At 39.5% G+C, this 27,534-nt stretch overlaps 1 protein-coding gene across 2 annotated transcripts in view; it reads right to left on the bottom strand.

The window, feature by feature from the left end:
• SPTBN5 (spectrin beta, non-erythrocytic 5) overlaps positions 1-27,534 on the bottom strand; it is a 98,847-nt gene that overhangs the window by 6,340 nt on the left and 64,973 nt on the right. For both annotated transcript variants that reach the window (XM_083836480.1, XM_083836481.1), the window contains 23 exons: positions 27,291-27,386; positions 24,921-25,039; positions 24,012-24,126; positions 23,253-23,366; positions 21,622-21,743; positions 20,831-20,993; positions 18,750-18,938; positions 17,670-17,747; positions 16,048-16,220; positions 14,834-14,924; positions 14,062-14,208; positions 12,571-12,708; positions 11,769-12,025; positions 11,416-11,602; positions 8,297-8,509; positions 7,721-7,917; positions 6,912-7,116; positions 5,976-6,170; positions 4,742-4,897; positions 3,949-4,166; positions 2,509-2,698; positions 1,827-2,003; positions 840-944 (listed from right to left, as the gene is read on the bottom strand). In XM_083836480.1, coding sequence (XP_083692606.1) covers positions 840-944; positions 1,827-2,003; positions 2,509-2,698; positions 3,949-4,166; positions 4,742-4,897; positions 5,976-6,170; positions 6,912-7,116; positions 7,721-7,917; positions 8,297-8,509; positions 11,416-11,602; positions 11,769-12,025; positions 12,571-12,708; positions 14,062-14,208; positions 14,834-14,924; positions 16,048-16,220; positions 17,670-17,747; positions 18,750-18,938; positions 20,831-20,993; positions 21,622-21,743; positions 23,253-23,366; positions 24,012-24,126; positions 24,921-25,039; positions 27,291-27,386 — 3,645 coding nt within the window. The remainder of the gene's footprint in view (positions 1-839; positions 945-1,826; positions 2,004-2,508; positions 2,699-3,948; positions 4,167-4,741; positions 4,898-5,975; positions 6,171-6,911; positions 7,117-7,720; positions 7,918-8,296; positions 8,510-11,415; positions 11,603-11,768; positions 12,026-12,570; positions 12,709-14,061; positions 14,209-14,833; positions 14,925-16,047; positions 16,221-17,669; positions 17,748-18,749; positions 18,939-20,830; positions 20,994-21,621; positions 21,744-23,252; positions 23,367-24,011; positions 24,127-24,920; positions 25,040-27,290; positions 27,387-27,534) is intronic.

The following is a 27,534-nucleotide window of genomic DNA, read 5'->3' as shown; positions in this document are numbered from 1 at the left end:
TTCAGGAAAATGATTTAAAAATCCACTGAGATAGAATCTGGAATGTTGACTGAATATTTTTGTTACCTAACACAATCCATTGTAGAACTCTAATGCCAGAAGGAAAAAGGCCTGTCTTTGCCTCTGTCTCCTTTTATTTTCAGCCCTTAGTTTTCCTCCACCACTGCCAGGTGATTGCAGCTCTCTACTGAAATTGAGTGAATCAAAATCTCCATCTTTGTTGTGTGAGAAACCCTATTTTTCATACAGAAACATGCTGTCACTGTCATGTCAGAAACATGGCTCCAGTCACCACCTGGAGTACTGCATCCATGTCTGGGGCCTCCAGCACAAGAAAGGTGTGGAGCTGTGGCCCTAAGGAGGGCCATGAGGATGATCAGAGGGCTGGAGCACCTATCCTAGACAGAAAGGCTGAGACAGTTGAGGATATTCAGCCTGAAGAAGCAAAGGCTCTGGGGAGACTTTATTCTGGCCTTTCGGTAATTAAAGGGGGGTTATAAAGAAAGGTGCAGAACAACTTCTTGTATGAGCAGACAGTGATAGTACAAGGGGGCACAGTTTTAAACTAAAAGAGGCGAGATTTAGGTTTGATGTTAGGAGGAAATTCTGGATGGTGAGGCACTGGAACAGGCTGCCCAGAGAGGTTGTGGATGCCCCTTCCAGGTTGGAAGGCACGTTGAGCAACCTGGTCTTGTGGAAGGTGTCCCTGCCCACAGCAAGGGGGATAGAACTAGATGATCTTTAACGTCTCTTCTAACCCAAGCCTTTCTGTGATTCTAACATCTAAGGACCCAGATCATCCTGTCTCATATACAGCTCATCAGCCTTCGACTTCTCACCTTAGTTTTCCTGCTGAGCTGAGCAAATTTCTCCTCCTGAGCTGCAAGCATCTTCTCAAAATCATGGTGTTTCTTCAATAGTTCCTCTACTTCAGACACAGAATCCTGAGTGGAGAAAAATCAACAGATACAGAAGTTCAAAATCAAGTCCATCAGAAAGATTAAACCTGAGATTTTCAGATTTACCCATTCCATTTAGCCAAATGATAATTCTAAAATTATTTCAATTGAACATCTGAAGTCCTGATAGTGTGTGAAAAATCATAATTTACACAAAAAAAAGGCTTGTAGCTTGCAGTCTGCTGTACATGAAAAAAAGAATTCAAAAAGCAGCCCTCTTCTTTTTCCATTGAAGCCATGTTTACATGCAGATTAAGTACTTAGATTCCAGCTTGAACTAGACACACAGCTTATTCCTACCCTAACAACAACATGTGCCTTAAAACTCTGCCTTGCTCTGTCCTTGTGTTCCAATATCTGATTTTATGACAGTGTTTTCCTATCTTCAAAACCATCATAAGATAATCAATAGAAATAGAAAAAAAAGAAAACATATGGATGCTGGTCTGTAGAATTCTATATATTCTACAGAATAGAAACTTACAAGCTAACCGTCAAGCCGTCTGTGCAAAACATTCTACAGGAGGTTGGGGGAAAAAAAACCACACTATTTCCTTTCAAAGCAGATTCTCACACCACAACAGAGAAGGAGGAACCATCTGCAAGATCTCTTATTATGTGAAGAAATGGGATGGAATTCTCCTCAGTCTTCTACCAGCCCCTGGAAGCCACCACCTCCTTAAGCCTACCACCATGTAAACTGCAGCATCTGTCCAAGGCTCACTTCTGTAAAAGGACCAAGCTCCTGCCCCCCGTAATCTCAAGGCTGCATTACTGTTTAATTATGATTAATTTCAGACCTGAGATAACACATGCTCCAAACAGTCTGTAGGTCCATTTCAGTAGCGTTGTGCTGTCCTTACTCACCCCATAGCTAGGATCTGAAAGAAAGCTCTCCTTGGCAGTCAGCCATGCTTCTGCTTGTTCTAGCTCTCTGCGAAGCAATTGAATCTCCCAGTTTTCTTCATACAACTCTTTCCTCATGTTCCAGCTCTCCTTTACCTTCTTCATCAGCTCTGACAGCTCTAGCAGTTTTTCTTCAATCTAGAAAAATAACATTGGAAATTCCAGGAGGCAAAGGATCCAATCAGACCTTTGTTTGACAGTCAACTAGCGTGTAATCTGTCCTTGTGATTCAGAAGATAACCTCTAGATAACTTTGTACTCAGAGACCTCACTCCACGCTACAGTTGATGGCATTATGATGTATTTTATCCTAGTTTTTGCGTAGCTAGACACTAAAATCTTATTTATGTGGCTTATCTTTTCTGTGGAATAGCAATACCTCCCTACTCCCCCCACATAGTCAGTGATTATTGTTTTATGGTTAGCTTCAAAATCAGTTTTTGGAGGAACGAGGAAGAATTTTATAAGGTGCTTTACTTTTCCACATATCACATGAAGTCCACAACGTTTGTAAGAGAGAAATGCATATGATTGTCCCACTTAGTTTTTTTTTTTTTTTCCAAAACAAAGCTGCAAATCCTGCCTATTTAATATGCCTTCTTTGTTCACTCTCATTTGTAAAACATTTAACTCATCAACACACCTCCACAGACATGAAATGTCCATTCTTCATCAGGTCATCTCCTGCCCGCTGCATTTCTTCATATTTTAGCCACTGCTTCTCTATCTCACGCTTGTATTCCTCATGACGCTTGATAAGCAGTTCAGCTCCCAGGACATCATTTGCTAGTTCCTCAGATATTACTAATGCATGCATCTCATTGGCCCAAGCCCTACAAAACAGATTCAAAAGGGCAGAAATGGAAGAAATATGAGTCTGTTGGATACTCAGGAGTGCACACATCCCATGACTCTGGACACAAATACACAGACTTATTTGCTTAAGAAAGACATGAATATGTAAATGTATTGATGTAGGTTTGCTCACACATTTATGGATTTTTATAACCTTTTATAATAATTCCAGTACTGTTTCAATACATAGCCTGTTACACAGGCAGCTGCAGCATCTATACATACTGGAGTGCTGAACATTCAAACGCTTAGAAGGAAATCCTGCAACTGCAGATGCCTAGGCTGTACACATTCACAGTACTTCTATACGTGGTACAGGGATAGAGACTTTCGGATGCCCATGTATCCTTATTGCCATGCATGAAAGTACTTCATATGCATACAGAGTACTCATGCAAAGAAGCATATTGATAGGTATTTTTTTAAGGAAAAATTTCTGCTCTTGGAGATGAGCTTCAACTAGCATAAATAAATGCATCTTGATTTACCTAAGCGCTGGATCCATCCCTTATCACAGTAAATGGTCAATAGTTCACTGCCTTTGAATTTAAACACAGCGAGACATTTAACTCATTTTTTTTAAAGGTACTTTTTGTAGATGCTTTTAACATTTGGTGTTTCATTCTAATCCAGATTAAAAAAAAAAAAAAGATCATGGAATTTCTCAGCAAATGAATTCTTGCAAAAAAACTGACACCTCACGAGAATGGGCAGGAGAGTATACATGTACGGGCAATAAGGTTAAATAAATGTGTACAAAACAATTCCAGCATCTGAGCAAGTGCTAACCTATTTTAGAAGGTTACCTTTAATGTAGTTGCTTTGACTCTAAGAAAAGTGCTCACTGGTGTCTCTACAGGTGTATAAATTACTTGAATATCTAGCAGACTCCCCCATAGTCCTACAAAATCAAAAGTGTTTCTTTAATTGGAATTAAAACTATCCAGAGCAACTGAATTCTCCAAGACTGTCTAAGAAACGTACTACAGATGTGGGTTTGTCACACACACTGTGCTGAAGTGGAGTGGCACAGTCACCTCTGATGTGTGGTGAATTCCGTGAAGTGCTGTTGAGAAGATGCTATGTATTATTATTCCAAGAAATTTGCAAGCAAGCTGTAGAACACCTGGGACAGGAATCAAATAACCAAAAGGTGTAATTTAGAAAATCCCACAAAAGAAAGACCAGAAATAAGGCCCACAGCCAAACTCAAAGAGCCAACACATACATCAGCTCCCTGCAGTCACTGAAGTACAGCTGGACTTGTTCTGCCTGGCTCAGTCTTGCCTTTCTCTCCAGAAACTTCTTGTCCAGGTTTTCCCAGCACTCATCCACTTCTGTGAGTCTCTCCATAATGTTTTCCTTGAGTTGAGGGTACGTGCGGCTGAGGTGCCAAGCCTCTCCCCGAATCCGTTCCAGCTCTTTCATGATGGCTCCTAGATCTCTCTGGAACAGAGAAAGAATGAATTGTAAGACCAAGTCCCTAATTACATCTATCAAAAGCAGATTTTCAAGATAGTGCCTATCTTTTCTATCCACTGGCAACAGAGAGGCTGGAAGCATGCCTTCATCCAGATTTTTCCTCTCAGTATCCTCCTAGTACCTTTCAACATTCCTCATCAAACATCAAAAAAAGCTACTTTAGATGTGACAGACACACTGCTTATTTTGTTAAGTGTGGAGCTGAAGTGTCTTCTTGCAGTTCAAATGACACCTTTGCAATTATGATAACAATTTGGAATATGCTTTAAGAAAGAAGCTTATCCTGAGAAGCAAAAGTAGTAACATCACAATGGTAAAAACAGGAGGAAAAGGGCCCCTTCTTTGAAGCAAAAAGAATACTTCAAGATGGAATAAATTTATCTTTTGCTGGCTTGCCAACAAGGTAGACGAGAAGATTTCAAATCAGGCATCAATCTCCTGGTTTTCCTTTTTTTTTCTTTTCTTCTCTTTTCTTTTTGTTTCATTTCTTGTAATTTATTTACACTTTTCTTCTACTGCTTCATAACACATCCCCTTACCTCGACTCCCTCAAGCTGGCTGAGAAGTGTTTGTACACCTGGAAGATCATATCCATAATCATCTATGTCCACCACTGCCTCCTTCTCCTGCATCCAGCCTTTTACTTCATCTACATCGTGATCATACTGGTGAACTTGCTGGGCTGCTCTTAGATGCTGAAATGAAGAAAAACTTTAATTGCAATAAAATATATCATGTCTGCAGTGCAAGAATAGGCAACCCTGATATCATGCCCTAATGCAGTACAGACTGAGCAGGAGAAGGAGTGAAACACCTTCCCGTTAAGTCATATAATTTCCCCAAGTTCTCTGTGTCAGTGAAAAGAAACAGAGGTATCCAAAGAGCAATTTATCCCCATGTAAGATGAATGACCAAGACAGAGAACACGAATTGCCCTCTAAAAGGTACCTTTCTCAACTATAGAAAGTGTCCTAGAAAACTGGCTTTAAATAGAGACCCACACTCCAGTGAAATAAGGAGAGTTGGGTGAAAATTAGTTTTTCTGAAATGAGATTTATTCTAAAACTATTTTAAATTTAAACTTTATATTAACAATTGTCATGCATTAACTGCTGATAGCAGACAATAGTGGGCATGAACTATTTCATATTTGAAATAGGTACATAACAGTAGTGGAAAGACTTGAAGACATCTGACATTTATGTTCTCCTTGAACCAAATTAAAATGTTGAATTCAATTTCTGCTTTTCTACATACATCTGTGACTGCAGTTTCACAAGATGGAGTGAGCTGATTTAACAGCTATCTGCTGCCAAAAGGTAAGGGTTTTGGCTCTGGGTTCTCCATCACCTTCTCTCCCATTTCCATTCTTTGACTTTAATTCACTAACCCAGAAAAAATATATTGGCAGTTTTCCTCTCATTTAATGAGCTGAAGTAGTTCAAAAAAAAAAAAAGAGTCCAATGAGTGCCAGAGCTAGCTTCCTGTAAGTGGTGGTAAACCACTAGGCTGCCTTAGTTTTTAAGGAAACTGGAGCTAGTAGTGAATTTGGGAAAACGGAATGTCTCTAGGCTGATAAGTATCTTTCATGTATAAGCCTTGCCAGGAACAGTAGGGTAAGCAGTGGCTATAAATGGAAATGGATCAAGAAGGAAGCAAACAGGATACACCCATTACTCTTACCCTTGTGTTTCAACATTGGCAATGGAAACAGAAGAAGGACATGTGAAAAGGGAGGGAAATCAATGCCCCAGCTTTTCATGCATTTCCTACCTCTGTCCTTGTCTGGATGGCATGGCATAGTTTCTCCCACATCTCATTGATTTGCTTTGTTCTCTTCTGTATGATGTCTGTCTTGCTGTGGCCATCCTTCTCTAGTTTAGATGCTAAATCATTTAAGGAGAGAACTTTGGAATGTCCCAGAGGTTTCACCTCATTTACAAAATCTTTAAACTTCTTCTCCAGCACCTATAGGATAAATGGGGACAAAGATTTAGATACAAGAATTTCTTCCTACCTCTGTTAAAGAGGCAGAAGAAATCACTTTCTTTGTACTGTGTAACACCAACGCTATGCATTGCAGACTGTAAGTGCAAATCACTTGATAAACCCAGATGATTTGGAGTCAGAAGAAAGCACCATTTGTCTTGATCGTTTAACATCTTATGTGGCAGAGAAAAATCACCCTCATCCTGACAGATGTTCCCCAAATCAAAAAGCTAGGAAACAATCTCTTTAGCCTGTCCACATATGAAACAGCTGTTGAAAGCATTAATTCAGTGAACTGAGGAGACGACACTATAAAGTATATCCCTCTGTACCATGTGCCCTGAGGAGAAATTCATCCTTGAAATCAGGAACTAGAGGTGTAAATGCTTCATCCCAGGATTTTCCACTGAAATTGTTGCAAGCTATGGCCAAATTATTAGGCCCTGTCAAATTTAAAACAGGGCCAGAAGTGAAATGTGCCATCTGCCCCTTATCCCACAAAAAAGCCAACTTTCTGATGCACCTATTTTTTCCATTGGAGGATGTTACCACCCTTCATAAGCAGACACAAACCAGTCTGAGTTCTTACTGCAGAGAACACTGGTTTGCTTAGTTTTTGTCACTGTAACATGTTTCATGTTCAGTAGCTACACAACAATTTTAGCAAATATATTCCTGCTTTGCCACACAACGCATACAACACCTTTTACTTTCTTTTACCTCAACACCATCTAAATCCTGCCCATAGTCATCGGACTCTGCTATAGTCTGTTTACTGGAAAGCCAGGCATCCACCAGCTGGAATTCTCTTTCAAACTGATACAGCTGGAATTGTTCTTGCAGGCATTTTCTCTGGGTCTCAGCCTTCTGTAGGAGAGACTGATAGTCTGCTAGGATCCTCTGGAGCTTTGAAAGTATGGCTGGACTGCAAAAAACAAGAATCAGAAGGTATGTCTTTGTTTTACTGCTCTTTTTGAACACTGTCTTTTCTGATAGGTTGGATTTGCAATACTTTCAAAATACAGAAGAGATCAGATACTGTCATGGAGTGAGTTACACCAACACATGAAAACCAACTAGTTAAGGAAATTAAAGTATCTCACATGAATTGCTGCTCTTTTCCTTCTCCCCAGACACAAAAGCAAATTGGCAATGAAAAACAATGAACTGTCAAGAATGTTCATTTCCTTTCTCAAGCACAGTGCTTATTAAACCTTTATGGTTACACATAATCAGAGTTCAGCTGAGAACTGGATGACAGTTCCTCAGAATAGACAGTGGACAAAGATGGTGATCGGCACTAATTGGCCTGATGTTGAAAAAACAACAGTTACGAAAACATTAAAAGGATCATCAAGCTTTTTGGGGGGCTGACGGTGTATGATGGTGGTGAAGGAGGGATTGATGTCCCCTTAAATTGTATTTCTGAATAAGCCAAACAGCTACTAAAGGCTGAACTTTTCCATATTGGTCTTCTGTGAGGAAATTTTTGTTAGACCTGGAGCAGAAGCCTGTGTTCGCATTCCTACCTCTCTGGGTTGTCTCTGTTTATTAAGCTAGCACCTGTCTCCTGCACTTTCTCAATCCGGGGCCTGAAACCCTCCATGTCTAGCTTGGTGGCTTCAAGTTTACGAAGTAAAGCTTGGGTGGATTCTTCATTCTTTCCATAATCAGAGGTCTCCAGAATGAAGCTCCTCTCTGCCAGCCAGGCCTCCACCTCCAGTAGCTGTAAAAAAAAAATACAGGGATGAGCTTATGCGCAACTGAAATTTATGTAAAGAAAAAGAAAACTGGAAAGCATTGGTGCCCAAAGAGACACATCAGTCAAAACAGAAAGCAGCTTAGGTGCCTTCCAATCTAGCAGATGTTATTTCAAAAAATACGTACCCAGAACCCAGTATTATGGTTACTTATTTATTCATCATTGCAGTTACTTGGCAAAAGCAACTGTTAGGTTTTTATCGTACCCACATTTACCAGATATGAAAAATGAGAACAGTGTGAATTCTGCTCCTATCTCAGCACTTGCAGCCACTCAGCAATACAGGTATCTCTCTTTTTAAGCAAACAAAGACCAAAATAAGTTTCTCATGAACCATCCCTACCTCAGTCAGGAACCGATGAGCCTCATATGACTGCATGAGCCGTTGTCTCCTCTCTCGAGCCTCTGCCTTCAAGTTTTCTACAGAAGTCTCAAGCTCCTTCATATGCTCCATAATCTTGTGAGAGGCTGAGTGGCCTCCCCTCACCAGATTCTGCCCTGTACTGAGCACTGCTTTGGTCAAAGCATCCCGACTGCTTATCTCATTCTCTAAATTCTGGAAAGAGTAAAGAGTAAAATGACAGACCAAAAATGAGAGCCATGGAGATTTTTCTATCAGATAATGTAATTGTGTAATTCCATTATAAATCTTGTTTTCTACACACAAAGAAGGGTCAAAGGTGCAAAGTCTGAGTGAATACTCTGAGTGGGAGTGGAAGAGTTTTTTTGGGTGAAGGAGCAATAACAGAAAGCAAATTTAGCCACAAAATTTGGACCTTGTCATGTACCCACCTCAGAGTGGGAAGGGAAGTGATTCTAACTACAAACCCCTTACCTGTAGATTCCGCTGAAATATACCCACTTTCACTCACATTACACCACATTTCTTGAATTAAAACACGTCTAAAGAACAAACAATTTATGTGCTGAGCAGTATACATCATTTCCCAGGACCTTTCTAGAAGATGCAGCTTTACCTAACAGCCATTGTAAGCACTACTGAAATGCATACTAGCGGACAGCCAAGAAAGAGGACAAGGAAAGAAGAAGAAAAATTACCTGAACCAGCTCTCAAAGACTATTTGAAATTAATGTTTGAAGACTAGTAGATTTTCAAAACCATATGTATACTTCTGTATACCCCTTCATATGATCTTTGGTGGGCAAGGACCATGCCTTCAATTTGTCTGTGAAAGGACGTTCATTCTATGGCTAACAAAGCAAACCCCAGCATTTTATAATTGTTCTATTGATTTTCTCAGCTATAAAGCAGGTGGTTTCAGAGTTAGAGTGCAGTGTTGTGGTAATGTAGAAGAGATGTCCTTTGGGGAGAGGAGCTGCTCTTTCAACTTAAGTATCAGGCTTGGCTGCAAAGTAGCTCTGATTCTAATCTTGCCTTTAACTTCCCCCTATTAATTTCAAGACAGCCACTATGTTGTTGAAAAGTGACACCATATTTGACCCCAGCAGAACAGAATCCAGTGGCAAACATTATAAAACATCTTGTACTGTGTGTTAATAATAAGCTAGCAGTGTGAAGAACAACTTTGCAGTTGATCATTTAGGAATATGTATTCGCAGTACTTCATTTATATCAAAAGGAATTTTTAAGAAGGGGTGGTGGGGAAGTGAGTGGAAACTTTGTTCTTCCAAACCAAGCAGCTATGTTATGCATGTTATATTTGTGTGCAAATGCACACAGGACAGTAATTTTTTTTACATTGGTACATTTCATGCACTATCACTTTTTTGGTAACTAACCAACGACTGATGTTACAAATCAAGCTCAATAAGACAAACAATAGAGGGTGGAACTAATAGCACATTCAATTTTTGACTAATATGTTATCTCTGACATTTGTTTGCCTGTAAACCAACGATAAAAAAAAAATGTTTAGAGACTAACTACTAAAAGATTTAGATTTAAAGCTTAGATTTTAATCTTGCTTCCAGGAGAATACGAAGCAAAATGGACTTTTATTATACACTGGTATTATGATCTGTATCTCTCATTCTCAAGGTTTATTGAAATATTTTGAGACCTGGCTAATTAACAAAAAGAATTGCAGCCTGAAGCATAACCTCCACTGTTCCCTCAGTTATCCCCAGTATTTTCTCAGACTAATAAAGCTCAAACATTCCTTCCTTCCATAAACCTAGTCTACTTCCCTACCAGGTAAATCAGCCCATAATTTTCAGGAGTAATTACACACATAGCAACATGCATACTTGTAATCATGACGAAACAAGCCTTTGTTCTTACTGTCTAATTGTAGAGTCACCAATTGCATCTCACTTAAATGCAAAATTTTTACAAATATGAAAACTTACATCGAATACTAGGAAGGTGCAAGCATTCAGAATATACCCATGGGTCTTAGTCAGGAATGTTCTGGCAGACACACTTAAAACATTTTACAGTTCTTCATTAAACTGTGAGTACACCTAAGATAAATCTACTTTTTAAGAGACTTCATCCTTGCCCTAGTATGCCACCTGTACCAGTCTTGACCTTTTACCCTGGGGACATTCCAATTATTTTTTTTTAAAGTTCAGAGTTTTATTTCTAGACATGCAGATTGCACCAAACGCCTGTGCCTTCAGTATTTATTTATATGTACAAGTACACTCCCTCCTTGTAAGATCTTCTGTCTTCCCCAGTGCTATTGCAGATTTTCCCCACAGGCACTTGACCTGGCACTTAAATGAGCTGTCATTTGCTAACATTAAATACCAATAACTGCTGGAAACTTTTAGCAGTTTTTTTTTCCTCCACCTCATGTTTGCAAGAGACAGTGCTCCTTACTCAAAAACGATTAGAAAGGCAGTTGCTGGTTTATCAGTATTTGAGATGACAGTGTTCCAGGCACTGCTGTCTCTGATGGCCCATCTAAACATTGTGAAATAACTCAGCAGCTATCTTGAAAGTTACCACTGGAATGAAGGTCAGCTAAGGATCTTAACATCCTGTTAACTCCCTCCCTCCACAGGAGAAGGAGTTGGGGGGTGGTGGTGGGGAGGAGATGTTTTTCTAAGAGCTCATCCTCAGACATCTGAGCAATGAGTTTGCCTGGATGTACTTAACAAGTTTCATAGCATATTTATTAGGACATCTGTTACTCAAAGAAGCTATGCCAGCATACACAACAGTTCACAAAATCTAGCTTACATGTAATGGCCAGGTTTTGAACTCAGTTTGCAGAAAGAGCCAATGTGTCCACAGAAAAGCATACGGTACGGTCCCTACAGCACTGCAATGATAAGCATGGAATCCCACATGCTGCTGTGTCATAGACATATCCTTCAAAAAAATATTGCTATTACCAGCCAAGGATAGAAGTTATCCCTAGCATCATGAATCCTGCTAGTCAAAGCACAGCAGATGAAGTTTGTCAGAGGCAAACCAAATTCCATATTCTCTCTTTGCTTCTAAAGATTGAGCGTGGTTCTTTTTTATGTTACCTGGTGCTTTTCCTGTAGACTCTGAACAGTTGCTAGGGATTGGCCATAATCCTTGGAGGATGCCATGGGGAGTTTCTCATGAACCCAAGCTAACTCCTCATCAACATCTCGGAAGAACTGGTATTGTAGTCTGCTTGCCTCCAAATTGCCACGTCTCTCCTGCAGAGGATCACGTAGACTTTTGTATCTGCAGATTTTAAAGAGAACCTAATGAGGACTGCAGAGTAGTACAGGACGAATGCAAAAGGTTCTTTTCAGAATGATATAGACAAAGAAAAAAAAAGATGCACGGAAGAAGAAGGCTGAGAAAAATAGGTAAACGATAGCAGGAGACAGGCCAGGCACTAACACACCTCTGCACCAGCAAATCCACTCTATTTTCTAGCTCATCAGCAAGGAAATGCTTCTGCTGCTGGAACTCCTGAGCTGTGTCCACAAGTTCTTGCAGTCGGTCCCTATGGCCAGCAATGTCTTCCTCCAGTTCCTCTTGTTTCTTCAGATGACTGTTCAGAACCACCAGATCATTGCTACTATATGGTGCTTTCAACTCATTTTCCACATCTTCCAACCATTTTTCCACATCCTCTACACTCCGCTGAAAATGAAGGGCCTGGGGACAAGCAGGACAAAGTCCAATTTAACTGTTAGGATATATAATACAATATACAATTTCAACCCCTCTCGATAAGAATCACATATAAATGCAGAAAAACTTCCCAGTGCACAGTGACCTCTTCCCAGATATGATGGTAGTCCAAATAAAGAGGATTCAGTCAGAGTGAATACAAGAATGGAGGCAGAGAACACCAAGAGCTAATCTTACTTGTGTTGTGTTGCACAAATACAGATGATGGACACAGTACCTTAAAAGTGTGCCATTTCACAGAATCAGTGATCTAAATCCTGGTCTAAACTGGCAGCAGAAAGCAGAAAGCAACACAGCCTACAAATCCTTTCCCCTCACAAGAGATCCCCAATTCTTCCCCCGGTTCCATTCGTTCAGTCCACACTTGGTAGTTTCTTTGCTCTGATGGTCTTGATGAATCAAGTCTGATTATCTCAAGGGACACAGTCGTATGTAAGACTGTGCGGCAAGGCAGCCATGCTACTTCCAGAAATGACACAAAGACCCAACCAATGGCACCCCTGCATTACCTTGTATGTATCCTGCAGCTTGGCCCGTTTCTCTTGGCAGCTCGCTAGCAGTTCCTCCCATAGCTCTTCCATTTCTTGTAACCTAGACTGAATAGCCTCAGGGGCATAGTGCTTCTCACGGAGCATCTTCTCCCCTTCCTACAGCAGAGAGAACAAAGTTTTCTTCCTTTGCTGAATGCATCAGAATGTATCACCTTTGCCTCAATAAACAAAGTCTACTGGCACAGCTATGTAAAAGGACAGCTGCAGCCATTGCTTTCAGATATAAGGAGGCTGCAGAGATGAAGAAAAAGACATAAAGGCAAAATACTTACTGCAAGTAGGGCAGAAGCTGATTTTCTTGTCTTTTTAACCTCTAAAATGATTTGAAATGCTAGAAGAATATTAAAAGACATCTAAAGGGTAAAGAGAATTTTCATTATGCAACAGCTACGTTGCTTAAAAGCTGGCAGGGATCCTAGTTTGCAACCATGATGTTTTTTTTCTATGATGTGCCATATTCTATGACCATTGCTTGAGATTGCCCAGCCACCTAGCCCTTTCTTCTCCCTTTCTTGCAAGCTGAAAGAGTGAACCATCTCATACTAGTGAACATGAGGTAGTAAAATCTCTAGTTTAGAGGGATGCAGTTTCACCCTTTCGTCCCCCTGTCATGTCTGTGTTGTGTCTAAATATAAAGGGTTCTGCAATACTGGACACAGGTGAGTATGAAGAGAAACTCTACCTTTAATGCTTAGTTTTCTCTTGCAAAATACAGCTGGTAAGTACTGTGCTGAGAATAAGGTTAATAAACATGTAACAGTCTGTCCTTCCAAACTTATCATCTGATCGCAGCTTCTGCCAAGTATCTGACAAAGCTTGTCAGACTTCCCTCATATCTCTCCTACTAGCATGCCTCTGCAAAGGCAACACTTGAAAACTTGTCTTGATCTTTTCTGTTGGATACAACTTATCTGACTTGTTGAAGTTGTGCATCCAATCACCTAGGTTCCTTGCTGGAAAGAAACAGATATACCTCCAAAGTGTGATTCACACCAGAGAGAAGTGTCTAAAGTCAGTGGAATGAATCACTCTTGAGAGCACCTATCTCCTTCCGTTGCATGCACAGTGAATATAGATAACAAGCCCACGTTAAACACTAACAGATAAGTTGAAAGAACCCTGTGGGCACACAAATTTCTTGGCAGACCAAAAGAACAAGCTTCCCAATCTCCTCAAAGACAGAGTGAACAACATCAGTGAGAGGACAGTGATTTCCCCTTGCTTGTTCGAGGTCTCTGTAACTCAGTCTGCTTATAGTCTCTTACACCAGTTGCCCAGCCTTGCCATCAACCAGCTTCTGGAGGTCACCATCCCTGGAGGTCTTCAAGAAACGTGTAGATTTAGAACTTAGTAGCATGGTTTAGTGGTGGACTTTAGTACTAGGTTAAAGGTTGGACTAGATGATCTTAGAGGTCTTTTCCAACCTGCATGATTCTACGATTCACTCACAGATTTGATGGAGTCCAGGCGATTCCTATTGGCCATGATCTCTGCTTGGAAAGCCTGGTGCTTCTGAAGTTTGGTCTGTAGATTGCTTGGATCCTTCCAGCTATCATCCTGGGCAATGCTGTTCTTCTCATTGATCCAGGCAGCCACCTTTGGGGAGGAAAGTACAGAAATAGTAAAGAACTTCAGTATTTGTTCAATTCCAACCTGCCAGGCGCTCCTCTAGCATGTATAAAACATATGATTAGCGAGTGGGGACACAAATGAGTTGTCCTTTTGTGATTCTGCTTCCCTAAGCTCCTCACATCTTTCATGATGAGGTTACCCCTACACCTCTGTTTACCAGCACTGTCATCTGGAAATGGATCTGCCTCCATGAAATATTTCCTATAGAGTGAGGAAGAGTGTGGGCACAGGTGTGCATACACACACACGTGCATGCAGAAGAAAGGGCAATTACCTCCCTATTTCTACCCTACCATCCATATCTCACAAGAAAAGGACTAGTATGTCTCTTCCCATGAATTATGATGTGGTGGCACATTTCCTTTTAAGCACCTATTTCTTACAGATTTTGCTGTGGTCCAAACGGAGGGAAGCTGTGACTTGAAAAGTGAAAAATATTCCTTCACCCTTATCCTCATATTTTCCAATATAATCTAATTCCAGACTTGGTTCCTTGATTTTTCTCTCAGTAAATCCCTTCAGGGATTCAGACCTATGCAGCAGAGTATGTTTTAAGAAACAGAATACCGTGAATCCTGTGTAATTGTACCTCATAGGAATTCTTCAGCAACTTCTGCAGAAGCCTTGATTCCTCTAGCAGATGTCTGCGAGCAGCAGCATTCTCCAGCAATTTCTCTTTTCTGAAAGGAAGACAGATGTGTGAGGAAAAAGCCACGGAGTGATTTAGATAGTATACTGGCTTTTGATTTTCGTCTCTAAAAAACACATGACCTAACACTTGGTGTCTAAGAGAGTTCTGCATAATATGCAGCCTTCCATGATTCACACTGTCAGAGAAGATGCTCATGACACTATAGGAATTTGATTACTAGCAGATAAATATATTTAAAGTATGCACAAATTCTGTGTGTATGATACCTGCATCTAGGAATCACATTACTGCCTTTCAGGGGACAACTGAACATAAGGTCAGCTGGTTTTTATATATATATATATATATATATATATATATATATATGTATATATAGTTTTTATATATACCTATGGGTATAATGGTATTTGTCACTGATAATATCTGACAAGCCAAAGCTACAACATCCTTTCATCTTTCTCCAAATGTGGACCTGCAGCACTTTATTCATGTTAAGACAGGCAGGCATGAAATAGTTTGATCATATTAATAATTTTGTATGTTTGCTTTCATTGTAAGGGATTTCTAATTTCTTTTTGTAAATTTTACATACATCTCTTCATCTACCATAGAAATGAACATAACCACTTCTAATGCTAGTATTTGTTTAAGATGAACACTACACAACATGCTAGGAAAAATAAAGCAATTCACACAGAAGGCCAAGATCTAATCAGAAAGAACTGCAAAATGCCCTAAAAGATAATTTGAGCAGGGCTTTAAGATCAACCCACTAGAGCAGTGAAAAAGCAGTTGTGTATGAAATGACCTTTCTTGATGGTATTTAATGACAATGAAATATTTAATGGCACAGCAGGCCTCTGTGTGTTGTCTGCAGCACTGTCCCTATGGCCAGGCCAGGGTACAGAATTACAGGAATAAGGCCTTTTTCTGAATCTCAACCCCCTCTGCTTAACTGTATTTTGGAATCCTCCTACTAAATATTAATTAGTCTCAAGCCAATTTTGCAAGATCACAGATTGCAGTGGAAAGTCAAGTAAATGCAAACCAGTTTATGGTTCTCTTACAACATTTGGGTATATTAGAGTGACATTGGAAGAATCTCATTGCAAAAGAGAAGGGTGGCAGACATGAGGAGGGTTTGACTTCACCTCCTCAGAACGGCCTGGCATCTGTTGGTGATGTTGTCTGAGTCATAATGCTTGTTCTGAATTAGCTGCTGAGCAAACGAAGCCATCTCATCAATTTTCTCCATCTGAGCTTCCAGGGATTTTTCAAACTGCATGTGTTTCCGCTGTAGGCTCTCCACACTAGACAATGAGTCCTGGAAGGAATTCAACAAAGGGAAGCTGCTTTCAGTCAGAGTTATTCCATCTACCACACTGATAATCCAGAAGCTAAATGGCATTTACCCCACATTTGCAAGCTGTCAAGAAAATTTATTGGCCTTTGAAATTTGTTGGCATTGAATCTGAGACTTGGGGCCTAAATGTTCCATGCGTGGTCTGAGACCGATAATTCAGGGTCAAAACTGAACAAAATGCTGGATGCTTTGCTGCTTCTGCTTACTGCTGCGCTACATAGAGCATCTCACACTTCTCAGGAGATAAAGCTGATCACCTACTCATAAATCAATCTTGTGACGGATGCTATTTTTGACAGCAAATATGGGATGCCAAACTGACATCAAAGTTATGTGAACAAATATGTCACAGAAAGAGATTGAAATTAGAGCTTCGGTTTCAGCCCATGGAATTTGGAAGAGTTCGGATCCAGATTTGAATCTGAAGACTGGTGCCTGCCATTACAGTTAATCTAGAGAAAAACACATTCTAACTTCCAGTGAATTTGTGAATCCATTTGTGAATCCAAAGCTTTAAGAGCTCTCTTTTTAGCACCCCCTTGCACTTTTAATTTTAGAATCAGTGTCAAAATGTTGTTACTTTAATAAACTCTGCTTTCTCACTATTCTAGAGGAAGCTATAAAGCTCCTGAAGAAATGTATCGTCTCAAAAGGTCACATCAAATGGGTCAGAAAAACATCTAAACTTCTGGGTGCTTACATGAGTCATTGGAAGAGAAATTACTGAGTGCTTTCTTTGCATTGCTGAGCTAAATATGACCGGAAAATGGGTGGCTCCTTCTAAGTCTCTTATACTTCCATGGAGGGACTGTAAATACATACCTCCAGGCTGAAACTTACAGAGACAGACACCAGCCAATAGCATTACATGTTTTTCTTACCATTTGTACCCATTATGTCTACACTGAACTCTGAGATGTAATTGTAGCTTCTGCACAGACAGCTGATTTGGTACCTATAGAAGGTACTGAGTAAAGCATCATTGTTTATACCCAGTATCCTGCATGGTTTTTGTACGCCATGTCTTAGTCTGTAGTTCCAGTTACCGGAACTGCACTGTTACTGGTACCTGAAGAATCTAATTTAGAGCTACACTAGGTATGTCAGCAGTGACAGGGGTGACAACCTGCGCAATGCTAGTAAATTTATTTGGGCCAGATATATTCAGTAAGAGAAACGCAGTCTATTTTCCTGCCATAATAGGAGAAATCAGACTGTTTAATTAATCCTGGGGCTGAGCAACCCATCCTGTGTAAAGTATTGAGGAAGGAAATCTGATCCCAGATCATCAGCAAGACAAAACAGTAACTTCAGAAGAAGATGGAAGGTTCTGAGCACATCATCATACTTCACAGCTCCCAGTTCTCCAGACTGATACCTGAGAACATTATCATTTCTTGGAGCACCTACCCCTAAGTCTTCATTGGCTAGGAAAGCCTCTTTGCTGCTGAGCCAGCTCTCAGTCTGTTCCACATAGCCATAGAATTTCTGTATAGGAAAAAAAAAAGCAGTCGTAAACATGGTGTAAAGTAGACTTGGGCCAAGTATACTGAAAAAAAACCCTAAACTGCTAGGGCAATTGCAAAAATTAATCACACAGCACTGGATGGCAATAAGCATTAGATGCTGCCAAAACCATGTGCGTAACAACTATTATTGTAGCCTTCTCTTTTATAATATGACTATTTGTCTAAGACATTGGATACAATACAAGTAATTGTAGCATGTTTGCTAATACTGTAGAGAAAGTGCTGTGTAAGGTAACTGACCAGTAAACAGGACTGTAACATGGCCTGAAGTAACTAGAAGGTAATACACAAAGAAGCTTAAAAGCAGCCCTTACCATATGGTTTGAGTTCTCATATATATGAAGCTTTTTAGATGGGACTAGTAGGACAAGCTGTTATTTAAGGTACTCAACATTACCCCTTGTAAGATCTCTGTTTCAGTTATTTCTAACTTTTGCCAACAAGTTATTTGGGCAGAAATTTTGTAAAGTGAGATGATTGTTTCAGGGATGTGTTTCTGGAAAACTGCAGCCAGGACAGTTCTTATATTAGAAAAAAAGCCAGGGAAAAATACATTATTTTGTTCATGCTATACTTTTCTTTGAATAATTCTTTAAAAATACATGCCTCCAGCCATGTTTTGGGGGAGGGTATTGAATTTAGTAGGGTAGTGACATTCTATTTTTAGTACATGCCTTTTGTCAACTACATAAATGTTTGACCTAATTTTGCCAAGTTTTATAACTTTTGAAAAGCAGATGAGCACATGTTCCATAGAAATTGCTTTGATTTGTAAAGATGGAATTTAAAAATACAATAAAAATCCAGTGCCCTCAGTAGCCTTCCAGAAACCAGTGTTAAACACTAGGTATTACCATTTCATCCCCAATAGGTGGTAATCCCATGTTATAAAATGTGTTGTTTATACCAAGGGAAGTTGTCACTGGGATGTGCATTCCCTGTAGAATGTCATTTTACTCACCTGTAAATCTTGTGCCTGAAACAGTTTTATATGTTGCTCCTGCCATGCTTTGATCAGTTCAGACCAGGCTTGCTGTAGTCTGGAAAGGGACTGGTGAATCTCAGGGGTTGCATAGTGATCAGAATTGGCAAGTTGTTGACCATAGTTACTGAGAGAGTTGAATCTTTCCACTCGTGCTTCAATCTCCTCCTAAAATATATTACTAAGGTTGATGTCAAGGGTTTATGGAAAGCCAACTATTCAGAATACAGGCCTTAAGGGAAGAATATAGACTGTAACTTTCCAACACTAATATTTGTATGGAAAATCATTCATGTTTGAGCTATGTTACTGAAAGAGCACAGATTGCCTAAGAGAAAATAAATGTGGACAATAAATGACTTTATTGCTCTAGGAACAACTGGTCTCCTACAAATCAAAATTGGGATTAAATTAGAAACAGATTGGAAAATACTCATATAAATGAAAACAGTTTTGAACACCCATCATACTGTATACCCCACTGAGTCTTCCTATATAAAGGTGGTTCTGAGACAAACAGTACCTAGAATTTTTCCCCTCCTGCCAAATAAATTGGCATCAGATTATTACATTAAAGACACTGTTCTACTTCATTTCATGGTGTTAAAATGAAATACTTAACTTTTTCACCTGGTCTGAGGAATGAGTTATGCCTGTATACTGAATCCCCCAGGTGAAAGCATTAAAAGCAACTATGAGACCTACGAATTGAGTGTGGAATTCCTGATGGAAACCATTTGAAAATAAAAATAACCATGTACTGAAATAATACTGTACATTAACTCGTAAGCCATCTTAAAAATTACGGCATGGACTACTAAATGCCTGAAATTAGAACAGTTCCTTTTAGGTATTTTTTCTGAGGGTGGTGATGGTGCCCAGTCTTTGATAACACAGCTGTAACATACCATTTTATTTATTTATTTTTAATTTAGATTAGTACATTGTGTTTAACTACAATTTCCCCTAAGGACTATAGTCTGAGCCACTAATCTGAATAAAAAATAAATCCATTTTTCTTGTCATGCCTATAATTTTAGTTTAGTCAACCCTGTGCAAAAGAATACATTCCCTGGATTCTGCCTTTTACTGTGTGGCTATCTCTTTAGAAACAAAGGGTTCCTTTACTAACAGATATTAAAGACCTAGATCTTGCTCCTACCTAAATTTAGAATACATTGCATCAGTGCTTTTTTTTTTTTTTCAAGTGTTTTCTATTGTTTCTAAAATTGCTGAGTCTGTGACATGAGAAACAATTGTTAATAAAAAGAAGACTGAAAGAAGAGGGGGCATCAAGTATTTGATACTAAATTCAGGTTTGAAAAATGAAATAGAATCTACAAACTAATTATGCTAGTGATGGGACCCACAAAGCACTGGATTTTCATCATTAATATTAGTCATGATTCTGGGAACATGCCTTTTAGAAAAGGTAACATAACTGCAAAGAAAAGATAACACAAAAACTGAAAGATAGCAATGATGCTTGTGAAAAAGTAAAGTAACATTTTTTCTAAGGTTAATTAACAATAGCACTCCCTTTAGAAAATCCACCAAAAATTTTAGCCAAATCAGTCTGCAAACGATTGTGTGGTAATTTGTACTGGGATATGAAGTGTTTCAGAACTGAAAATGTAGTACAATCCAATGGTAATTTACTGCCCCATGTGAGTCAATGCTGGTTTTATTTTCCTCTGAGGCAAACGGAGTTTGCATCACAAAATCTAGCTCAAAGCTAGATTGCAATTAACTTTTTAGTAACCTGAGTATAGAGATCAGCACTGAGACTGAATCAGCTTTTAACCTGCAGGACTGGACAGCAGAAGAGGTGAGAGGGAATGTAGCTTTTTGGGACTTTTTGCAGAAACATGAGCTGTTAAATAGCTCACAGGATAGAGTTCTATTAGTTCTTAGGTGACTTCTGTCACTAACCTGTTACTGAAAACAGTCTTACGATATATTTGACAGACGCATGCAGTAGAATCCTGCTGTCTGCAGCCTGTAATTCCTGTAAGGAAGGATTCCCAGTATATTCAATTGAAAGCAAGGATGATACTCGCCTTTCTCTGCTGATGCTCCTCAATCATGCTTTCAACATCATTTAGACTTTTAGGGAGTCCCCCTGCTTCCATTAAACCTCTGATGTTTTGGACCCAATCTAGCATTTCCTTCATCTCAAAGTTAAACTTCTGCAGTTGATACGAGGCCGCCAGCTTCTCCTTCCTGCAATGCAATGTGCATTAGCCAACAGAGTTGTCTAGTTCCCATCCCCTCCCCATTTGCAGAGCAAGGTATCCTATGAGAAACCAACTCAAGTGAATTCAAGCCTTCTAGCTTTCCCTTGCAGCTCCTTTCTTCGTGCTAAACCAAAACTACAGGTGATGAATGCTGCGTTGGAGACAACAAGTTTACCTTATTTTCTACCTCAGTTCATTAGGACAAGAAAAGTGAAAACCTGCATAATTGTTGTTTCCAGAAAGAATTCCAACTCAGGCCTGAGCTTTTCTTGTTTTGGAAAGATTCAAGAAAAAAATCTTCTAGAATCATCCAAAAATAAGTCTTCCACAAAGGCTTCATGACAGATTTAATCTGATAGTCCGGAGGCATTTTAGTAACATTATTTTAGTGGAATAAGCTAGGAACTCATTGGACCAGCTTTCCCAAAGTCACATCTGTGGAACTTCTGTTGTACAAAGTCATCCTTGTTCCAATGCAGGTGTCTTAGCTGCCTGTATATGCTTTGTAATGGACCCTCAAAAACTTTTGGAAAAGTCCCTGGAAAGTAGAATTGTGAGCACAGGGAATAGTTTTGTTCCTGCTAAGAGATATTCGGACCCCTAGAAGTCTTCACCTTTGTCTGGCCTGTCCCTGGAGTCGCAGCCAGTTGTTTTTCATCTCCTGTTGCTTCATAGTCAGTTTGTCATTTATGGATGGATTCCTTGTGGAAAGGCGGAAAGATTCCAATTCCAATGGCTGGGAAGAGATTTATAGTGGGGTGAATTTATGCCAAAAAGCTTATGTTTGTTCCTGAGATTGCCTTTCAGGACAAGTAGTTCATTTTAAAATCCCAGTTTTCAAAAGTGGTACTTAGATTACAATAACAAAATATACGAAGAGACTTCTTATATGCAGAAAAAAAATACATACAAATTTCCAAGCAATCATCCAAGTAAGGAAAGGTAAGTGTATGTTGCTTCACACCCACTTTACAATTAAGAAAGCAGTTTTACAGAATGGTGATAAACATAGAGGAAAATGAAGTGCTAGTCATAACCTCTAGTAGCCTAATGTAAGATAGGTAACTGGAGCCATGAAGACAGAGTACACAGAAGCAACCAGATTTGCCTTTCAGCAGAGGACTCAAAAATTCCTTGTATCTATTTCAGCTAACAGCTGCATCAAAACACCACTTTCAGTGTGGACTTCTGGTTGATGCTGTTTTCATTAACACAGCCTGACAAACAGTATAGAACACTCACCGAACCAGGTTTAAAGTTATCTTTCTTCTTCATTTTCATCAATTTGATGGTGTTATAGAATTTTAATTAGGCAGAAAGGAGAATATGCCAGGCTGTTTTTAATCCACAAGAAAAGCACAGATATACTTTGTAAATCTGTAAATTTGTGGCAGCATTTAAAAACTTCCTCATCTTTCTGTGTTTCCATGCAGAACTCCCCCCTACAGCTTTAGTGATGCTATCTGTGGAATGCTGACTGGTAATCACGCACATTTCATATGAGAATTAGCTAAGAAAGTCACAATGTGTGAAGGTATCACACGTATTGTCACCACTTGCATACTATAGTGAAGGAAAGATTTAGTGAAATTTTGCAAAAATATGTTTCTTATGAAAAGCCTTACTACTCTAGCCAATAGTGAAAATGGTGAGGTGTTGTTATATTATTTCTGAAAACATTTTTTTTTTTAATATGTCATTATATAGGAACTCAGACCCGTATTTAATGCTCGGATTAGTCCTAAACCATGCAAAGTGGGTGCTTTTCAAAAGCAAGAGCTGATTATAGAGGGAATTATAGCCTAAGATGCTTGGGTTTGACAGCTATATCAGAAAACTGTGTGCACTGTAGTTTTGCATTTTAGTTTTAAACAAAACCAGAGTTAGGATTTTGGTTCAAGTCAGTCCAGAAACTGGGAGAAAGATGGAGAGCTAAATTTGGATTCCATGCTTTCCAAAAGACGATCCAATCTGGCTTGCAGAGGAGAGTTGGAGAATCAACTAATATGTTAAAAAGGGACTTCTCTTCTTAGATTTGGTCGATCAGAAAGAATGGCATCTCATACAATATAAAGTACAATTAATTGGCACAGTGTTTTACACTGAGAATAAATGTGTGCTCTGCCATATGTACTGTTTGCTCATACTGATGGATCTGAACAATCACATCGATGCTTGCACTCTATTCCCAAGAAGAAAAAGTGAACTTTTTTTGTAGTATCCTCTGTACTTTTCCACTTCTTACCTCCATTTTGGACTTAATAACGTTGATTTCCCTCTCCATCTCTTCATGTCTTCGAATAAGGTTTTCCACACTTTCTACATCTTTCCCATAATCCAGTGCTTGTATCAGTACACTCTGGAGGGGCAGGGGGATGTGTAAATGGTAAAGATGACACAAAGCAAAAGGGTCATATTTTAATTATTTCAAATTGTTTCCTTCTTCCCTTCTTTTTATTGTCATCTGAATGTTCTTATTGTCTTTTTAAATATTAACAGAGCACTTTATGTCTGCACTCATTAAAGAGATGGAACAAGAACTTTGAATAGTCTCAATCCTGCTACTGGGCATTCACATGTAAAACAAAGACAGGAATGCTTCCCTGTATTTCTTAATCGTTATTTTATTTTTTTTTCCCATAGATGAAAATAACCCAATAGTTCCCATTAAGTTGTGGCACATAAATTTGCATGACTGTGCATTTCATGAAATATGGAAAAAAATTAATTCTCAGAACCCTAGCAGAAATGAAATCCCAGACAATGAAGTAATATATTTGTAGAAGTTGTTATAAAAATTTCAAACCAATGGTCTTGTAACTTGAAGTGGTCATATTACATATTTGGCTACTGACTTACAGTTCAATAAACAGCTTTAGTTACATCCATGAAATCATTAGTTTTTATATAGCCATTTTCTTCTATTAATCTCAAAATTACAATCCAGAATAGGCATTTTTACCTCCATTTTCCCATGTCAATTAATGTAAATCTGAGAACTCACCTTCTCAGTAATTCTCTCTGTGATATCATCAATTTCTCTGATTAAGGCATGAATCTCTAGGGCTCCCTCTAACTTCTTCCTGTATGCATTCAGGTTACCACGGAAACTGTCCCACCTTTTATCGGAAAGAATATTTTAGGGGTGTATTTCACAGGTGAGAATTTGCACAGCTGAGTTTCATGAAGCTCAGATCTAAGCAAAAAGACTAGATTTCTGAGCTACATTGTGACTGAACCCCAGTTTCTCACAATAGGGGACATAGCCTAGAGATAAAGCATTAGTCTGATCAAGCTATTTGGTTATATTTGTTCCAAGTTTTCAGGATGGGATGTAGGTTAAAAGCTAAAAAGTCCTGATACAGTTTCCTTAAACTCTCAATAATCTTACAGCCCCTACCTTCATGCTTTTGGTTCTTAGCTAGTGGACTGTGAAGTAGCAGAATCATAGAATGGTTTGGATTGGAAGGGACTTTACAGTTATCATCTAATTCCAAGCCTCTTGCCATGGCCTGTTTCCATATTCTAGTTCCATATTCCATATTTCTAGTGGAAGCCAACCTTCCACTAGATCAGGTTGCTCAAGAAGCAATATGCTTCTTCACCAGGGCAACATCTGTACGAACAGATGGAAGTGTTTTAGCTTCATGGACGTAGTCTGTAAAGTACTGTGAAATAGCACGTCTGTCTCCAAGGCTAGACACATGACTTTGGCTCTGCTGGATTAGAAATCCTTCTGGCTAACTGCTCCTAGAGTCTTGAAAGGCAGCTTCAGTGCCTGAAGTTTGGTAGTCACGACATTAAAGAAAATACGTATTGCAATTCCTTCACTTATCTCAGCCCAGCCCGCCTAAGATACCTCATCTTCCCTTTCTGTTATTGCTTTACACAGAAGATTTAAAAGCATACTCACTTTTCATTGAGCTGCTTCCGGCGCTGATATATTGTCCTTGTCTCTTCCTTGTTTTGTCTCTCCAGTTTCATGGCCAGGGCATTGATAGCCTTGATGTGAGCATCATCTACTGTTGTCTCCTTCAAAGCGAGAAAAGGAACCAAGGTATGTGTTCAAAATGTTTGTGACTGAGTCTGACACATGTAAAACAACAATAACAGCAACAAGCAAGATTTATACCTTGCTACCAGAAATTTCAGACAGCTCTACTATCATGTTGCTGTTATCAGTCCCAAGTGAGCAGACAGTGCAGGCAAGAAAGAACGCTAATAATGATACACTGCGTAATGACGATACATAGAATCAGCAATGATCTAGGTCTAGATAAGAACTCTCAGAGCTTCATTTCTAAGCCAGGCATTCTAGCAGGGGCTCATCTGTTGAGGAAACACAGCTGCAGCTGCTAGTTACATAGGTGGCTGCCATGAAACAGCTGATGTGTGGCAGATTGTTCCTCTGTCAAAAAGGTAAGTGGCTTGTAGCTCTTCACTTTTTTTCTAGATAGGCTTCTTCAGAAGTTCCTTAAAATCTATACAGCCCTGAGAAACCCAGACGACCCATAAATTGTAAGTAAGGTGTGTCATTGCTTTTTATTCTAAAGCAACATCACTGTATTTTAAAAGGTATGTTAAACCTTTCAGGCAACTTGCTTCCCATGTAGCATATGCACGACAGAAAGGATAATATTTGCACAGATACTCTGTACTATAGTGGATAATTCTTCTGGTGCATGATGGATGGCCAACACTGAACACTGCTCCAGGATTCAGAAACATTCTTTATTTTTGTAAGACCAGTAAATCACAGGCTTAGTGGGGAGACATTAATCACTGGTGTAGTAGAAGCACAGCTGCCACATACCAGCAAATTTTTATTGAAGTATTTACTCCATTTGTATTTTATTTATGCTATATCCATACCAACATGCACATTTCCACATGTATTTCAGTATTATACACAGCCACAAAGTAAACAAGAGAAACCAGAGGACAGATATATATTACTTTTTCAGAAACCTTGCAGTCTCCTCTTCTGGGAGCTAGCAGCATAATATGTCGGAATATGAGTAGAAAATCTGGGAGCCATCAACACGGGATAGTTGATCCCCACCCTGCTCTCAGCCTTGTCTAGTTGGGAAACCTAGACTGGATGGATGTACACACTGTGCCAGGACCAGCCTGCTTCTCTTCGTGTCACCCTATAAAGCATGGTATAATCAAGCATCAGCTATGATGGTATCAGTCTCAGCCTTTTCCTGTAAGAATCACATTTAAAGTGGTACAGGAGCAGTGGCTACCAGCTGGCAGAAGCTCTGTCTTAATCAATGGAAAGATTTATTTTTTCAGTCTTATGCTGACTAGGGCACCATGCTGTTTCTGTCTCTTTCACCATCCTTCTTTTTGACTGGTACAACCTGTAGCACAACCCTTGCTCCCTCCCCTAGCTCACGGTTCAGCTGGTGAGGACTGAAGGGCCAATGAAGGTCCCTTTACTCCCCTGATTCTGCGGTACTGAATTTTGAGTATTTTGGCTTTCTGCCCAGATCTGGTACTGACTCACTGCCACAGGAAATCCTGTCAGGCTCTGGAGAGAGGAGCTCAAGGTTTTCTCCCAGGTGCCAGGCATATCTATGCTTTTATTTTGTGCAGAAGAGGATTGCTGTCTTCTGCTATTAGGCAACAGAAAGAGAAGATGGGAGCTGTCATTACATAACTGGCAACTAGGATAACAGGCAAATAGGATAAAGAGCATATTAAGAGAGAACATTAGAGTAAACCTCACTCATGAAGTCCTAACAGGCCTCTTTCCATACCTTCCTCAGAGTTTTCAGACTAGCAAGGAGGGGAAAGGAGAAATAAAGGAGGGAAATGGTGAAAGTGGTCAATTTACTTTAAAGGTCTCGTTCACAGAAGGCTTATGCCAGATTTCAGATTCAAACAAACATTGCTGAAACAACTATTTTTAATCCACCTTTGGGTGGAACTGACTATGGCTTGCAGACCACTTGAAGCAAACTGGAAATTTGCTCAAAACTTAATTCAGACTCACACAGACAGCTTTTCAGCAATGTAATGCAATCCAAAATTTTAGGTTGCATCACAAGCACCTGATGGCTCTGTTTAGACATCATCAAAGCAGAAGGCACAATGATGGAAACCAGTATCCATTTCAATAGCTTACAAAGTGGCAATGCTTCCTACCTCCCTGATCTTTCATCTCCTCAGGGTACTGGAACTGTATTTACTACCTGGATATGTTGCTGGGCTGAAAAACTAACTGTTGCTTTCAGCCGTACAAGGAATATGGAAGCAGGCATGGAAAACCTCTTACCCCTGATGTCGCTCCACGGAACTCATTCAGCTTTTTCATGAGCTGAAGGCAGTGCTCATAGTCATTTCCCACATCACCTATGTTAATCATGACTTCCTGGGGAAAGAAGCAGTAGACAGGCAAACATTCAGGCTAAGAATACAAGAACACAATACATGCCAGTACTTATGCTGATGCAGTTAAGTTCTGTGATGTTCTCTACAAATCACTGACCTATAACTTCTGAAGTAGTCTCTTCTGATTT

The sequence above is a fragment of the Anser anser genome (genome assembly GCF_964211835.1).
Source record: "Anser anser genome assembly, chromosome: 5".
NCBI lineage: Eukaryota > Metazoa > Chordata > Aves > Anseriformes > Anatidae > Anser > Anser anser.
Note: the sequence above shows the minus strand (reverse complement) of the source record. Positions and strands in the feature narration are given on the sequence as shown.